Here is a 17,428-nt window from a genome sequence, read left to right as displayed (position 1 = left end):
CTTCCTATCAACAATAAATTAATTGCTTGTTCATATTTTCCACTGTTGGACATCCTGGTGACACCATCTCCAATCTCTGACCTAACCAGTAAGACCACTGTCAAGTTTAATACAAGGCAGTGAGATAATTCAATGAGTCACTTCTCCAGTAAAATACCCTCAGTGGAGGACGAAGGTAAAAATGGCACAACACCAGGTTATAGTCCAACAAGTTTGTTTGGAACCTGTTGGGCTATAACCTGGTGTTGTGTCATTTTTAACGTTGTACACCCCAGTCCAACCCCAGCACCTCCTAATCATAAATGGAGGACAGTAGCTAAAATCAGTTGCAGTTGCGATTGACAGCAAAATAGACCAATCATCCCCATCTTTGCGGCGGTCCCCGCCTCTCTGGGGTGAGCCCCTCTGATGAATGGCTAATCCGCAGCTATCCCGTATCTGATTGGTCAATCCACATGTCAATCAGAGGGTGGCGCCGGCTGGCGAACCTGATTGGCTACCGGAGGTGGAGGTGGGTTTGGCCGCGGTGGAGCCGAGCGTTGCTGTGGCGATAATCAGCTTGTTGCTCGATTTTACATTTATTGACTTTACAGATATTCCTGTTTTCACATTAATCGCTTTAATCCCTTTGTTCCGATTTATCAGAGAAGGATCGGGAGGACTGCAATGTCTTCGAAGGAAGACAGGGCTAAGGAGATTCTGAAGGGCTTTAAGCTGTATCCTTTACCCGTGTGAAGGTTGGTGTTTTACCCGATTTGTGAGCTGCCTCTCCCCGGGGTAAGTGCGGCTGTGGGCTCGGGGCCTAGGCCTGCAGGCAGCTCTGAACTGCCAGCACCAACCGTCCGAGGATAGTTTGCAGTGTCCCAGGACGCTGAAGGTGACTCCTCAGGACAGGGCCGAGGTGTCTGCACCCGGGTTAATTCCCCAGTCTCACTCTGTGCTGCAAAGGACAGCGATTTAACGCAGTGGCAGCGCTGGCGCCTTATTCTTAACTGTCAGGGCAAATTATCATCTTTTGAGGCAAAAGAAAATCCAAATCATGATATGGGCACGTTTGGGACAAACAATTGAATTTCAGTTCCGTTCAAGATTATTGTTTTCGTACTTAACCCATTGACAATTTGATGAAACGCACAGTTTTTTATTTGGTAAAGTGATGTTTAAATGTTGTCAAGATCGCCCTTGTGTTGGAAGTGACATTTATGATGAGAAATGATGCAGATTGCAAGCCGCTTGACATTGCATACTAAATCAATATATGTCACTCCTAACTAATGACAGTTGAACAGGTTTCCTGATGCAGGCCTTTTGCCCGAAACGTCGATTTTCCTGCTCCTCGGATGCTGCCTGACCTGCTGTGCTTTTCCAGCACCAATCTAGACTCGAATCAGCAGCATTTGCAATACCCACTTTCACCTAGTTGAACAGGTTTTACTGTGTTAAGGAACAAAACAATGGTAGAGGTAGTTCGATTATGATAAGTTTATGAGATATGGCTGCTGAATGGCAGTAGCTAGGTAGCTCTTTCACGAGACAGTACAAACATGATGGGCCAAATGGCATCCTTTTATACTTTAAATTTAATTGATTTCATTATAATAAGGATTCCTTTTATTCATTGATGTAGATGTTAGTGCTGCTGGCAAGGTCGGTATTTGTTGACCATCCCTAATTACCGTTGAGCTGCTATATGATTTAACGATATTGTGGAATTTGAGACATTAATTTTGTTCTCATCAGGTGAGAATTGTTGTGTCCTAATGTTGTTTAATCCCTTGAAAGCTAAATGAGTTCAGTTGCTTGAAACTTATGTATGAAGACATATTGGATGGCCTTGATTTTGTGATTAGCAGTGAGCAAACAGTGTTAGCCTTTCATTACGTTTGGCCACAGATTCTCTAAGGGCTTTTGTACAATTTCTTGCAGTATTTTGAAAGCCATTTTGGTGCAGTGCCCTCAGCTGAAATTTGGGACATGTCTGAACTGGACAAAGAGTGGTGTGTCTAATTAACGAATGGGACTTGTGGATTCTCACTGGAGCATGTATTCTGAATCAGGAAGTGTAGGTTAGAATAGTTAATTAAGTGGTAATTAATGTATAAGGAAAAAGTATGAAATTAAGAGAGATGAGACAAAAAAAAGTTTTTTTGTTTAAATTCACAACAACAAAATCTAAAGGAATGAGAGCTCCACACAGATGGAAGTTAATTTTCAAAGCTAGTAGGTTGTTTGGCAATAATTAAGATGTATTTAAGACATTTAACAAAAAGACATACTCAAATGGTCAAACTCTTAACTGTATACAATCAGTTCATTGGTTATATAACCTAAATTCTGTGTGTTGCACCATTGAGTCTTTAATGCAATTCATTATTGTAATGAAACCTATAGAGGAACAGGGCAGCTCAGACAACTGATTTTGATTTTTCTGATTTTTACACTTAATTGTGTGTATGTGAAGTTGCAGTCCAATTTATGCTTCAGTAATGCTGTTGGAATATTTTTACCTCAAGTTCTAGGCTAACGGATGTTTTTCAGAGGATAGTCTTTTGATAAATTGATTCATTACAGAGCCATCTTTCTTCAGAGTCTTGAATGTGATGCATATCTTTACACGTACTAACAAAAATTGCAAGGGTATGAGGATTAAATAAATTACAATGTAAGCTATCCGGCCCTTTTTTAATTTGCTCCAACATTCAATAAGATCTTAGCTGATCTGATTGTGGCCTCATCTCCACTTGACTCTCTGCACTCAATAATCCTTCAGTCCCTGATCAATCCAAAATTTGTCTAACCATATCATGAGTAAGTGTAAAAGACTCAGTTTACAGTACCTTCAAGGGTCAGAGAATTCCACAATCTCAATAATCCCTGGATGCATAAATTCTTCTCATCTCTATCTTAAAAGGAAGACTTTTAAACTATCTTCCATTTTATGAATGATTTTTGGTGGAAACCACCTGAGCAAGATCTCGCATGGTTCGAAACGATCACCTTGCATTCTTCTAAACAATGGATTTATGCCTAAAAACGTACTGATGATTCAGTTAGAATTAGCAAGTTATTTGGCTATGCTAGGTACTGAAAGATGCCCCTCCTCAATACAAGAAGCATGATCCCGTATGATAACCAGTATTTAAAATTCTATTCCATTAAGAATTTAGAAGGAGAGAGAATTAGAGAGCATCTTGAGTAATAGAGGATGGGTTAGAGAAATCAGTGAAAAAGGAAACGCTGGAAAACATGAAATGTGAACATAAAAATACAGACCTGTACTACTCCCTTCCTAACAGCACTGTGGCTGTCCTGACAACTAAGGAATTGCAACAGTTGAAGAAGTCAGCTCACCACCCCATCTCTAGGAGAATTGGGGATGAGCAATAAATGCTGGCCTAGCCAGCAACACCCACATTCCGTGAAGAAATTTAAAAAAATATGTTTGACTGAAATATGTAGTTGAGCAAACTATCTGGACACTGCTCCCTTTCTCTTATTCATCAGTGTGTTCAGCTAACACTCCAGCATTTCCGATGAAGAGTCACATCAGACTCGAAATGTTAACTCTGTTTCTCTTTCCACAGATGTTGCTCAGACCAGCTGAATTTTTCCAGCATTTCAGTTTTTTAATACTTTGCATTCTAGCTCATTGACTTTGAACCAGAACAAATGGTAGAAGTAAATTCAGTAGTAATTTTGAAAATGTAATTGTATAAATACTAGAAGGGAAAAATGTACAAGATTACAACAACTTGCCTTTAAGAGTTCTTCACAGGAGGCTTATCAAACAAAATACAATATAAAAAAAAAGATATTTGGATAGATGATGAAAATTTCTATCATAGGTATGTTTTAAAGAATATTTTAAAAGAGGTGGACAAGTTTAGGGAGGGAATTTCAGAGCTTATAGCCATGCAACTAATGGCATGGCCATCATTGGTATAGTTAAAATAAAGGATGTTGAAGAAGTCAGAAATAGAGGTGCAGATATTTTGGAACATTGTGAGGCTGTGGAAGATTAGAAATGGTGATCGCGTATGACACAGTTCATGAACAGTCCAGTTTAGCCTCAGATAGTTGCAGGGAAGAAGCATGAAGTTTATGACTCAGGAGTTGACTTTGTGGTACAAGCTGAACAGATGTCTTCATCTTTCCAACCAATGTTTCGTAGCAGGTTAAGAGATCGAAGAAAACATAGTCTCAGACAAATTTTGATTGACTTTTTAAAATACATTTCCATCCAGTCTAGATGGCTTTGGAAGCATTAATGTCTTAGATCAATTTAATCAAAAATGTAGGCGCTGTAACTTTAGATTGACCTTAAAGCTGCATCTATCTCAAGAGGCATTCTCAAGATGGTTGGAATGTAAAAGCAGCGATGTGCTACTGAGACTTTATAAAGCTCTGGTTAGGCCCCATTTAGAATAATGTGTCCAGTTTTGGGCCCCACACCTCAGGAAGGACCTCACGGATGCTCCCTGGAACGGTAGGCCTAACATCCTCAGATGCTGCCTGACCGGTTATGGTTAATTTGATTTATAATACAGTGGAAAAGAAAGTCTCTATTCACTGAGTATTGATGTGTTTGAGGCTGCAGTAGGGGCAGCAAGCTGTGCCTGGAAAGGGAACTCCTGGCATCATCAAGGCAGGAACAGAGCCAGGGACTCTTGATTGCAGTCATGGTAGGCTTGCGGCAGGGACTCCTGATTCCTGGTTCTGGGTGAGGTGGAGTGGAGCTGGGGACTCCTGATTGCAGGGTGAGTGTGGTTCAGTATGGGACTCGGCAGCAAGGTGTCCCCAGCAGGAAAGACATGGCGCCTAAAAAGTGGCGACTGCTATGATGATGGGTCCAGTGTAGATGGCAGTGTGGAGATGGAGGAGGAGTGGCAGTGCAGGTGTTGTGTTGCTGGTGAGCCGGCTCAGGATTCATGGAGGAGATGGCAGAACAAAGATGGACTCTGTCAATTTAACTTTTATTTTATTATTCATCTATTCAAAATGGCACCAGATTGTGGTGATAGTTGAAGCTTTTACTGTATTATTTACTGTGATATTCTCTGTAAAATGCAAGTGACAATAAATCATTCAAATTCATCTCCAAACCCATTTAAAATGAGACCTTTGCTTGCCTGAAGGGAAATGAGAGAACAATCCTACGAAGGAAACACAGAATGCTAATGAAATTTAGCAGATCTGACATTATCTGTGGAGAGAGAAACAGAGTTAATGTTCTTCTTCAGCATTACATCAGACTTGAAGCATTAACTATGTTTCTCTTTGCACAGATGCTATCAGACCTGCTGAGTTTCTCCAGCATTTGGTGTTTGTTTCAGAGTTTCAGCATCTGCAATATTTCTTTTTATTGAAGAATTAGGTGATTTGGTTTCCTGGAGCAGGATGTTGCTGTTGACATATCTATAAATGTGCCATGAGGTTTCAGTGTGGTTTAGATTGCAATAGCATATGTTGCAATCTGAATAAAAGCTCCATTACTTCCTGAAAAGATTTAACAGTCAGTTCCATCAAGTTTAAAACTCAGCAGATATTTTCTGATCTAAAGTGCATTACCAGAATATTTCGACACCAGTAATTATCTTTAGGCATTGGCTGACATTGGTAAAATGATGAACATTTCTGAAATTTGTACTTATATGCATTGTGGAACGAAACACACTGTAGATTGGAACAAAAGCAAAAGTACTGTAAAATCCTATCTTCAGTTTCTATGAAAAATTATCAGCAGATTATTGTGATCTCTGCAGAGAGAAACAGGGTTTATGACCCGGAAATTCTGGTCAGGTTGGAAGCTCTATTTCTGTTTGTGATCATATAAAAACAATGTAGGTATAGTGAAATGATTTCTACTTTGGAAATTCCTGAAAAAAGCTTGCAGTCAAAAAAAACACACGGAGGCCTATCCAGGAATTCTCACAACAATCAGGGAAGAGGGTCATCATCCAAACCATGCTCCCTTTTCCAGCAATCAGTGTGCTATGCTCTGTGCTTTAAATGTTCACCAGCACAGCCAGACAATTTGACATATACTTTGAAAGAATAAGTGTGAGAGTAGGGAGCAGGGGTAAGTGGATGAGTGTCTAGGCCATTTGTTCCAACTTAGTGGGTTGGAGGGGATATGCATTGGTTGGGTTCCTGGAGGAGGGTAGTGGTTGTCAGGGTGGGGGGTTTTGGAGGGGCTGGAACAAGCTTCATGCCCAGTAGATTGGATTGAATTGGGGAATGTTATGTATGTAGTTGGAGGGATTACTTGCTGACCTTCATGGTCATTTTAACAGTTATTCAGGAGGTAGATTTTAAATAATCCGATTTTTGCTTGGCTAACTATTAAGCTTAAGTGAGTTGGGACCCTCTGTATTTTCTGACATTAGAGGTTATTATGAGGTGCTGTAGACACTGGAATCACACAGCAGAATTTTCAGTTTCCCCGGTAATTCCCTTTGCGTTAGCTACGTCTAGTCTTTCACATAGTCCTGAACTGCAACTCTAGACTGTGCAGCTGTGGTGACTTTCTGACCATTGGAATATCTAAGTCAAATTGATGACCATAACTGGGAACAGGTAGATGTAATAGGTTTCGAGTAAGGTGTGATTAGGAAAATAACAAAAGGAAGTTTTATGGTGAGGTGAAAATTGGGAGAATTTGAATGATAGAAATGTTCATAGAATCCTTGTGGTGTGGAAACAGGCCATTTGGCCCAACAAGTCCACACCGATCCTCCGAAAAGTACCCACCCAGACCCATTCCTCTACTACTCTGCATTTATCCCTGACTAATGCACCTAGCCTGCACATCCCTGAACACAATGGGCAATTTAGCACAGCTAATTCACCTAACCTGCACATCTTGGATTGTGGGGGGGAAATCAGAGCACCTGGAGGAAATTCACACAGACACAGGGAGAATGTGCACACTCCACATGGACAGTCGCCCAAGGCTAGAATCCAACTCATGTCCCTGGCGCTGTGAGGTAGAAGTGCTAGCCACCGTGCCGCCCACTGTTGTCTTCCAGATCCTAAGAGCAGGTATGCTACTGCCTGAAAAAGAAGTGGAACAAGCAAAGAAAAGTGGAGCAGAGATTATATTTTGAAGTTGTTGAACTTTTGCTTAGTCTGGAAGGTTGTAAAGTGCCTAACTGAAAGATGTGTGGCTTTTCCTCCAGCTTTCATTAAGCTTCATTTGAACAGTGCTGTAGGCCTGCTAACCTGCACCACCGACAAAGCAAACTTAAAGCCTGTGGTAGTTTTCAAAAATAGGACCATGCTGAAAATGAAACTCCCTACAGGATTTTGTGTACAACTCCATGACGGTGTATGAATGGATGAGGATGGAGACAAGCTACGCATTGAAAAGGTGTGGAATAATTATTCCAGTAGACACTAAACAATATTCTAGAGTAGAGTGGTGCTGGAAAAGCACAGCAGTTCAGACAGCATCCAAGGAGCAGGAAAATCAACTTTTCAGGCAAAAGCCCTTCATCAGGATCCTGATGAAGGGCTTTTGCCCGAAACGACAATTTTCCTGCTCCTCTGATATTGCCTGAACTGCTGTGCTTTTCCAGCACCACTCTAATCTAGAATCTGGTTTCCAGCATCTGCAGTCCTTGTTTTTACCACTGTAAACAATATCTCTTATTCATGGGACATACAACTGCAAAATACTGTTAATTTTTAATATTATTTAAATGAGGAAAGACTGTTAAAAAGCTGCAGCACAGAGGGGTCTGGGGATCCCAGTGCATGGATCACAACAAGCTAGCGTCCAGGTTAAATGGGAATGGGGAAGGCAAATGGAATGTTTGCCTTTATTTCAAAGGGAATGGAGTATAAAAATATGGAGGTTTTGCTGAAATTATGTAAGGCAGTAGTCAGAACACACTGGGAATACTGTGAACAATTTTCGTGCCGCCCCGAGGAAAGATATGTTAATGTTTGAACCAGTGTAGAGAAGGTTCACAGGGTTTATCCCAGGTATGAAGGGATTTCTCTTATAACAAGAGGTTAAGCAGATTATTCTTGTACTCATTAGAGTTTAGCAGAATGAGAGGAAACCTTGTTGAGACATAAGATTCTTATGAGGTTGACCTGGTAGCTGCAGAGAGGTTATTTCCTCTTGTGGGAAAATCTAGAACCATAGACCATAATCATAAGTATATTCAAGGGTGAGATAGATTTCTAACTATTCTAATCTAATCACAGGTTATGGGGTTAAGGCAGGAAGGTGAAGTTGAGGATTATCAGATCAGCCATGATCTAATTGAATGGCAGAGCAGACTTACTGGGCTGAATGGTCCACTTCTGCTCCTATGTCTTATGGTCTTATGGATCCCATATGATCGATGATATGAAGAGGCGCTTACTAAAAACTAACACATACATGGTAGTCAAACCAGGAGGTCTTACATCAAGATTTCAACCTTTGGATATCTGCATCAACAAGCCTTTCAAGGATCATATTTGCACCAAATGAAATAGGTGGATGGTTGATGAAAAACCAAAAGAAGTCCTAAAGATATACAGCATGGAAACAGACCCGTCCGTGCCGACCAGATATCCCAACCCATTCTAGTCCCACCTGCCAGCACCCGGCCCATATCCCTCCAAACCCTTTTTATTCATATACCCATCCAAATGCCTCTTAAATGTTGCAATTGTACCAGCCTCCACCACATCCTTTGGCAGCTCATTCCATACACATACCACCGTCTGCGTGAATCAGGTCTCCTTTGTATCTTTTCCCTCTCACCCGAAACCAATGCCCTCTAGTTCTGGACTCCCTGACCGCAGGGAAAAGACTTTGTCTATTTATCCTATTCATGCCCCTCAATTTTCTAAACTTCTATAACGTCACCTCTCAGCCTCCGACACTGCAGGGAAAACAGCCACAGGCTGTTCAGCCTCTCCCTGTAGCTCAGATCCTCCAACCCTGGCAACATCCTTGTAAATCTTTTCTGAACCCTTTCAAGTTTCACAACACCTTTCCGATAGGAAGAAGACCAGAATTGCATGCAGTATTCCAACAGTGGCCTAACCAATGTCCTGTACAGCCGCAACATGACCCCCCAACTCCTGTACTCAGTACTCTGACCAATAAAGGAAAATGTCGTTCTGCTTAATGTTTTGTATGGTTTAATCATCAAATCATAGGATGCTATTAGTGCCCAGACAGGCAGTAGATCAAAAAAATGTGGAGCATACAATTTAGTGGCTGGAAGGATGATTCTGAAACTAAAATGCCAGAGTAGGATGCTTACAATAATGCCTTAGCTGGGACTTGGAAAGAATTTTAGGAGCTCTTTGCATTCAATATGGAAGCAATGAATTTGATAGGCTTTAAAAACAATTGTTGTGTTTAGATGTGTCATTGTAGCATTGAGTTATTCAATAAATAATGCTACACAAAGTTAAAACGAATCACCAGTTTTTTTTCACACTTCAAATGTTGACCACCCATTCTGGTCATTTATACCCAATAAATCAATCCTGTTTTTGTTTCTGTTTTTGCAAAGATCTTTTTAGGGCTTCAAAAGTCAACTCATAACATTTATGGTGGCTGTCCACCAGATCTGTTCAGGTCTGCATTCTTTGGACAAAGGGAGAAGATATGAGGGCTATATCAGAGACATGAGCATAGTTGTTTTATTTGTGACTAGAACCAGAGCATTGATGATGGAGATGAGAATATAAGTAAGCATGTCAGATGTTGCAGAAATGGTATGGTGAATGGGGTGGGTAGGTTGGTGGGAAGGAGGAAAGTTTTTGGCTTTTGGTTGTGAGAAAATTGGTGAAATTTAGTTTTTTCAGGGGAGAGAAAGGGATTCAAATTATATTTGGGTTAAGATTCTCAGTTCTATCAGCATTTAGAAAATCTATGCAACCGTACAGTAGTGTTGACAGGATTTATCACATCATAGAATTATGTCATAGAATCCCTACAGTGTGGAAACAGGCCATTCAGCTCAACAAGTCCTCACTGACTCTCAAAAGAGCATTCCACCCAGACTCAGCACCTACTCTATCCCAATGACCCTGCATTTCCTATAACTAATCCACCTAACCTACACATCCTTGGACACTATGAATAATTTAGCGTGGCCAATTTGTACATCTCTATGACTCTATAACTTGCATGTCTTTGGAATTAAGGGAGGAAGCCAGAGCACCCGGAAGAAACCTACACTGACACAGGGAGAATGTGCTAACTTCACAGAGACAGCCACCCAAGGCTGGTGCTGTGAGGCAGAACTGCTAACTATTGAGCCACCACGCTGCCCCTTTTTGAGTGTGGTGAGGGAAATGTGACCATCAATATGTAGCACCACTAAGATAGGGATTGGAGCTGAATGTATGAAAAGGAGCTTTCAGGATCTCTGCGTTTGGGGACTACTTAATGTGGACTAAGTATTTTAAAGTGTTTAGGGTGAGGCAATCCAGTGACTTGAGTAATGCCCTAGAACACAGATTTGAATCTTGCTACAGACGGTGGTGGAATTTGAATCAAAAATATATCAGGAATTAAATATCTAGTGATGACCATGAAGTCATTGTTGATTGTCCATCTGGTTCGCTAATGTCCTTTTGAGACAGATATCAGCTTTTGTTCCTTGTTTTGCCAGACCTGCAGTAATGTAATTGACTCTGAAATGTCCTCAGAAATGGCCTAGCAAGTCAGCCAGTTGTATCTAACCGCTGCAGCATCTCAAAGGAATGAAACTGAATGGACCACCTGACGTCACTCTCTAAGCCCGTCAACCTGCAACGTCCTCCTTACTAATCTTTGGGACCTAGTCCAAAGTTGGGAGAGCTGACTCAATAACCTAGTCAAGCAACAGCTAGACACCGTAATACTCGTGAATCATATTTTACAGAAAATGTTGCAGACATCACTTCTTCATTCCTGTCTCACTAGCAAGACAAACCCAGTAGAAATGGTGGCTCAGTGTTATACAATTGGAAGCGAGTTGCTCTGGGAGTCCGTTATATTGATAATGGAATCAGTGTATCCTAGAAGTGTCATGGCATTAGGTCAAACATGGGAATTACTAATTAACATACATCATAACTTAAGGATGATGAATCAGTACTCCTCCATGTTGAAGGAATCGCAGAGTGGCAAGAATGCAGAATGTACTCTGGGTAGGGGACTTTGATGTCTATCATCAAGAATGGCTCAGCAATACCATTACTGACCAAACTAGTCCATTGCTAAAGACCATTGCTGCTAGAATGGGTCTGGGCCAGGTGGTGGGAGTACCAATAAGAGAGAAAAGCATACTTGACCACCTCAGTAATTTTGGATTAGTGGTGCTGGAAGAGCACAGCAGTTCAGGCAGCATCCAAGGAGCAGCGAAATCGACGTTTCGGGCAAAAGCCCCTGAAATGTCGATTTCGCTGCTTCTTGGATGCTGCCTGAACTGCTGTGCTCTTCCAGCACCACTAATTCAGAATCTGGTTTCCAGCATCTGCAGTCATTGTTTTTACCTCATCAATAATTTGCCTTTTGCAGACACATCTGTTCATGACAGTATCAATAAGAATGACCACTGCATAGTACTTGTGAAGATAAAATAATCTTCAAATTAAAAACACCCTCCATTGTGTTAGGTGGTACTACCACTTACTAAATTGAATCGATTTCAAACAGATCTGACAGCTCAAGATCGGGCAGCCATGAGGTGCTTAATGCCATCAGTAGCAGAAGATTTGTATTTTAACACAGTCTGCAACCTTATGTCCCATGTGCCCCCAACTCTACTATTATCATCAAACCAGAGGATCATCCTTGGTTAAATGAAGAGTGTTAGGAGGGCATGTTAGGTGCAGCCTAGGCATACCTAAAAATGAGTTGATAACTGGTGAAGCTATAACACAGGACTAATTGTGTGCCAGATAAAACAAGCAGTAAGGGGCCAACAGAACTAGGTGGTTCCACAACTAATGAATCAAATCCCAGTTGTGAATCAGGGTGGCCAATTTAAGGAACTTATTGGAGCAGGAGACTGTACAGATTTCATCCTGGAACTTCTTCCCTAATAGCATTGTGGGTGTACCTGCACCAAATATACTGCAGCTAATCTAGCTTTTGACCCAGTGTTACATTGTTACCTTTTTGAGAACACTTGGTGCTATCACATATTCCTTCTATCTTCTAACTCTTAAAGATACAGTACACCCACATCTTCATAACACTAGCCTAGGGCAATAAATGCTTGCCCAACTGGTCAAACCCACATCCTATGAATGAACGATTTGGAGATGCTGTTGTTGGACTGAGGTGTACAAAGTTAAAAATCACACAACACCAGGTTGTAGTCCAACAGGTTTAATTGGAAGCACACTAGCTTTCGGAGCGTCACTCCTTCGTCAGGTGGTAGTGATGAAGGAGCGACGCTCTGAAAGCTAGTGTGTTTCCTATGAATGAATGAATTTTAAATATATAATACCTGAGCATTATGCTCAAAAGAGGTTTGAGAAGTTCAGAATAGGTCATTGGTGTGCCTGCAGCATCTCAGAAGCAAAATCACATTAACAATTGGGTCACCTGCAAATATTTGTGTAGTAGAATAGTATAAGGGTAGAAAAATGTGGGTGAATACAGCCTTAATTTCAACATTTTAATGGAATGTGTGTTATATTGACAAACATGACCAGAAAGTGTCTCATGAAGAGTATGCACAATCCTGTATACATGTTACTTGAACTCCAGATGCCTGATAGTTTAGATTTTACAGGAATGTTAAATGGATGATTTCCGGGAAGTTGGTGATCTTGTGTATTAATAGGAGGCAGAAGTTAATTGGAAGTTCCCTGATTGGATGAGGGAGTCCTGTCTGACAGATGTAAACAGGAGTTCTGCTCGCTCTAGGATCTGGCTCTGAGCTAGCTTGGTCAATGTCATGTATTACGCAACTATAAGAAAAGGGCGGCTTGGTGATGGGATACCAGCCTTCTTGGAGCTAATTCAGTGACGACAAGAGAAAACACATCCCTGAAGAGATTCACTCACAACAGTAGTCTTTGAGTTGATGTAAGCATTTCTGGCATCATCCTGCAATTTGGTAAGCTTGACTTGTTCGATCCTGCTGTCGAAGATTGGGCCCAGTACGTGGAAAGAATGCATTATTTTTCTGGGCAATTGACATTGGGGCAGACAAAAACAATGAGGAATTCTCCTGACAGCTTGTGGACCCACAGCTTTTTTGCATATTAGGGATCAAACTTTTCTGGAGGAGCCAGATACTAAGATCTTTCAATAATTGCCAGATTTCGCTAAGCAATTATACAACCCAAGCCTTCTGTAATTCTGAAATACTATCGATTTTTCTCAGAGTTCGAGAATCAAGGGAATCAGTGTTGGGAATTTTGACGAGGTTAAGAAGACTGGCAGAGGCATGTGATTTTGGCTTAACCCTAAGGGAGATGCTGAGAGACCGTTGTTATGTGGGATTTATGATGTAACCATGCAAAAGCACTTACTAGCTGAAGTTACTAGTTGAAGTCTAATTAGACTTCAAACAGGTGCTACAACTGCCTTTGTCATTAGAAAATGAGGCAAGTAGAGCTTATGAATTACAGAAGTGGGTACCCTAGTCAGTCTGACTGAGCTTGGGAGAAGCCAATTGGATAGCCTCACTCAGGACAAATTGCAAACAGAGGGACTCTGGATCTGCCCACAATAAAACCCTCAAACCAAAAACAAGCCTCGGCATAATGGTTAAAATTTTCTTGAAGATCCAGTCTGGCAGGCTTTTGTAGTTGCTGCTAGAATGTGGGCTCGAGACAGCAAAAGAGGCCCATTAGGCCTGAACTGAATAAGGGAACTCATAGGCCAGAATTGAAGTGAGTGCACACCTTGGAACGTCCATCCATAGCTGGTTTGGAATAGTTAAATTGCTTAGCAACATGCAAATCAGAACCAATCAAAATATATGTTTGGTTAAATGGTCACTCAGTTTGAATGGAGATTGGTGTGGTTGTAACAGTGATTGCAGAATCAGTCTTTGCCAAAATTCACTCTAGACTCCAGCCCTTAAGACTTTGGCCAACCTGAGAACCTATACTGGGGAACCCCTGCAGATTAAGGATAAAGCTTTGGTTCCAGTCTCTTAAGACAAACAGCTGGTTCAGTTACTATTGATTATAGTAATAGGCTGGGGCCCAAGCTTGATGGGGTGAAATTAGTTGAAAAATATTCAACTTCAACATTTTTTGATTAGAAAATGGCTGCCTGAGTGAAGTCCTAATTAAATATCTAGATGTTTTTTCAGGAAGGTCGAGGGACTATCAAAGGGACCAAGACCACCTTACATGTTGATCAGTAAGCAATTCCCTGATTCTGTAAAGCCTGCCTGTTGCCATTTGCCTTACATGCAAAAGAAGAGGCAGAAATCAGAAGGCTGGAAAGCGAAGGAATCATCAGATCAGTCCACTTTGTGGAATGGGCAGCACCAGTTGTAGCAATTGGGAAGCCCGATGGGTTGGTTTGTCTTTTGTGGGGATTTCAATCAAATGCTTGTAAGCCACATTTTGCAGTTGGATAAATACCCAGACTCTCGCGGAAACAGCTTATATATGCAAAACTGGCAGGGGGGAGCTGTCCTTTATGAAGCTGGACATGAGCCATATGTACCTGCAGTTGCATTGAAATGAGGATTCCCAGAAGTATGCTGCAACTAATACCCATAGGGTTTGTACCAGTATATGTGACTGCCTTTTGGGGGAATCATCAGCCTGTGCTATTTTCCAGCGGGATGATAGAAATCATTTTACAGGGTCGACCCTAGGTCGCTATTTATCTGGATGATCTGCTAATAACTGGAAAGACAACTCCAATAAAGAGCACTTGGAGAGCTTGGACATAGTGCTTATAGATTTCTCCAAGGCAGGTGTACACCTTCGGGAAAAATGTGACCTACTTGGGCTACAGAGTCGAGAAGACTTGAGTTACACCCATTGGATGATAAAGTGAGAATAATCAAAGGTGCCCCAGCTCCAACATCTGTACCGGAGCTTAGGTCTTTCCCTGGGTTGGTGAATTATTATGGAAAATTCACATGTAAATTGATCCCATCCTGGCATCCCCACACCTGCTATGTAGCTTTTAGGGAAGGGAAGAAGTATCTATTGTTGTCTAAGGTGTTGGTACTTTGCGATCCCAAGTGAGATCCCAAGTGTGACCCAGTGGAGAGGCACACCCGAGAGCTTATGTTCCCCAGACTTTGGCTGATGCCAGATGAAAATACACTCAGATTATATCTGGTCAGTATGGACGGGTTGGACCAAGGGGTGTTTCCGTGCTGTACCTCTCTAAGACTGTATAAAGAAGTAAAGTTTAGCAGTCATCTTTCTTTTTAACCATCATGGACATAAATTTGTGATAGTAACAGACCACAAATCCTTGCGAGGTCTACTCAAAGAGGAAGGCCTGTGCTGCTCACAGCTTCAGGTCAAATTCAGCAGTAGAATCTTATTCTAAGTGTGTACGATTACAAGATGAAATACCATCTGGGAGGCTAAGTAGCAAAATCAGATGCTGGTGGTGCTGCCATTAGAAGAGTCTGTTCTGATTTTAAGCTTTCTAGACACCCTTCTGGTCACTGCTGACAATATTGAACTGTGGACACAATAAGATCCCATCCTGGCAAAACTAAAACGGCTGTGTGATGAGGGAAACAAAAAGACAATCACAAGCAGAATTGAAACCTTTCTAGACCCAGCAACATGAGATCACCGTAGAAGACGGCATATTACTATGGGGAGCAAGAATGATTGCACCAAGCAAAGCTCGCAGCCAGACACTGGCCGAACCCTTCCAGGACCTCCAGTGTTTTCCAAAATGAAAGTGTTATGTCCAGTGGCCAGGATTATATCCAGGCATAGCTGTGTTGGTGGGGCAGCACCCAGAGTGTCAACATAAATTATGGCCAGCAACTCCCCTACATTCATGGGAATGGCTGGGTAAAATCTGCTTTCGGTTACACATCAACTATGCCTGGCCTTTCATGGGCTCAGTGTCCGTAATCATTTTGGACGCCCAATCAATGAGGTTGGACATGCATAGGGTTCACTTGTCATACACTGGGTCAATGACTGAAAAGCTGCGAGCATCCTTTGCAATACGTGGACTCCCGGAAATGTTAGTTACAGACAACAGGCCACCACTTAACGGCAGGGAACTTGAGTATTTCCTAAACTTGAATGGCATTCGAAATATAAAGACAGCTCCCTACCATCCATCGTTCAATGGTCTGGCAAAAAAAGCTATCCAAACTTTGAAGGTAGGCTTAAAGAAACAGCCTACAGCTTGACTTGATACAAAACTGTCTCAGTTCCAGTTTGATTATAGGACTAGCCTTCACACAATTACAGTGATAGCTCCAGCAGAGTTGCTATTGAGGAGAAGACTCCACACCAGGTTAAATGTAATCTTCCTGGAGCAGGCAGGAGGGTAAAATGGCATCAGACATGCCAGTGCTGGATGCAAGACTCCTCTAAGTGAGAGAGGCAGTTTACTTTAGCGGACGAAGTTTGGAATCATGGGAATGGTCCTGCATGGGAAAGAGGCATGATCGACGCAAGGAAACGTCCTGTGGCATACAAAGTTCGGGCAGGAGAGGTGATCTTGAACAAGCACATGAACCACCTAAAAGCTACAACTTCTCAAATGGGGCAGGAGCAAAATATACTCAGTCCCTCAGAACACCCAGCAAGGCTTTCAGAGGCCGCGGGTTCTTCCCTGCCACCTTGTGTCAAAGAAACCTCGAGGATGAGATGGACATGGTGGATGTCACAGCTTCAGTGCTTCTTCTGAAATGCTTTCGATGCAAGGAAAAAGAACAGGCCAGTGTCCCTTAGAGGGGAGGGATGTCCTGATTGGAATGAGGTCAGCCAGGTGGATCTCATTGAATATGAGTTCCCTGATTCGGGCCTGTTAATCTGGCTGACAGATATACACAGGAGTGTTAGAGGTTCTGCTCACTCTAGGATCCAGCTTTGAGCGAGCTGCGTCAGTATAATGTTTTATGCACCTATAAATAAAGGGTGACTTGGTGCCAGGATACTGCCCTTGTGGACTTATTTCAAATCCTTTTAAGAAGTTTGTAGTTTCAACTGCATCACTTTCATTTCTTCTAAATTTTGGGAATATAACCAGAATTGTAGGAGGGCAATTCTCTTATCACAGGCAATAGTCTAGTGAACGCAAAAGCAAAATACTGGAAAAGCATTAAAAAAAAGAAAAGGCTGTAAATAATCAGCACTCCTGTAGTAACAGGAGAAGGAAACCAGCCAGGATTTTATAGGGCTCTAGGGGGCATGTTCTGAGGTCAGTAGAGCGTACATAGAACAGTTCAGCACAGTACAGGCCCTTCACCCCACGATATTGTGCCTAGTGTTTATCTTAATCTCAGATCAA

At 41.8% G+C, this 17,428-nt stretch overlaps 1 protein-coding gene across 2 annotated transcripts in view; it reads left to right on the top strand.

Moving 5' to 3' along the window:
• The first annotated feature begins 537 nt into the window (after positions 1–537).
• Positions 538–17,428, top strand: part of pde6d (phosphodiesterase 6D, cGMP-specific, rod, delta) — a 75,532-nt gene continuing 58,641 nt past the window's right edge. For both annotated transcript variants that reach the window (XM_043702245.2, XM_043702246.2), the window contains exon 1: positions 538–716. In XM_043702245.2, coding sequence (XP_043558180.1) covers positions 667–716 — 50 coding nt within the window. In that variant the 5' untranslated portion in view covers positions 538–666. The remainder of the gene's footprint in view (positions 717–17,428) is intronic.

The sequence above is a fragment of the Chiloscyllium plagiosum genome, unplaced genomic scaffold (assembly GCF_037043375.1).
Source record: "Chiloscyllium plagiosum isolate Xiang-an unplaced genomic scaffold, Cpla_swu_hap1 HiC_scaffold_13, whole genome shotgun sequence".
In the NCBI taxonomy this organism is placed as follows: domain Eukaryota; kingdom Metazoa; phylum Chordata; class Chondrichthyes; order Orectolobiformes; family Hemiscylliidae; genus Chiloscyllium; species Chiloscyllium plagiosum.
The sequence above is the reverse complement of the archived record's forward strand: the minus strand, read 5'-3'. Positions and strand labels throughout refer to the sequence as shown.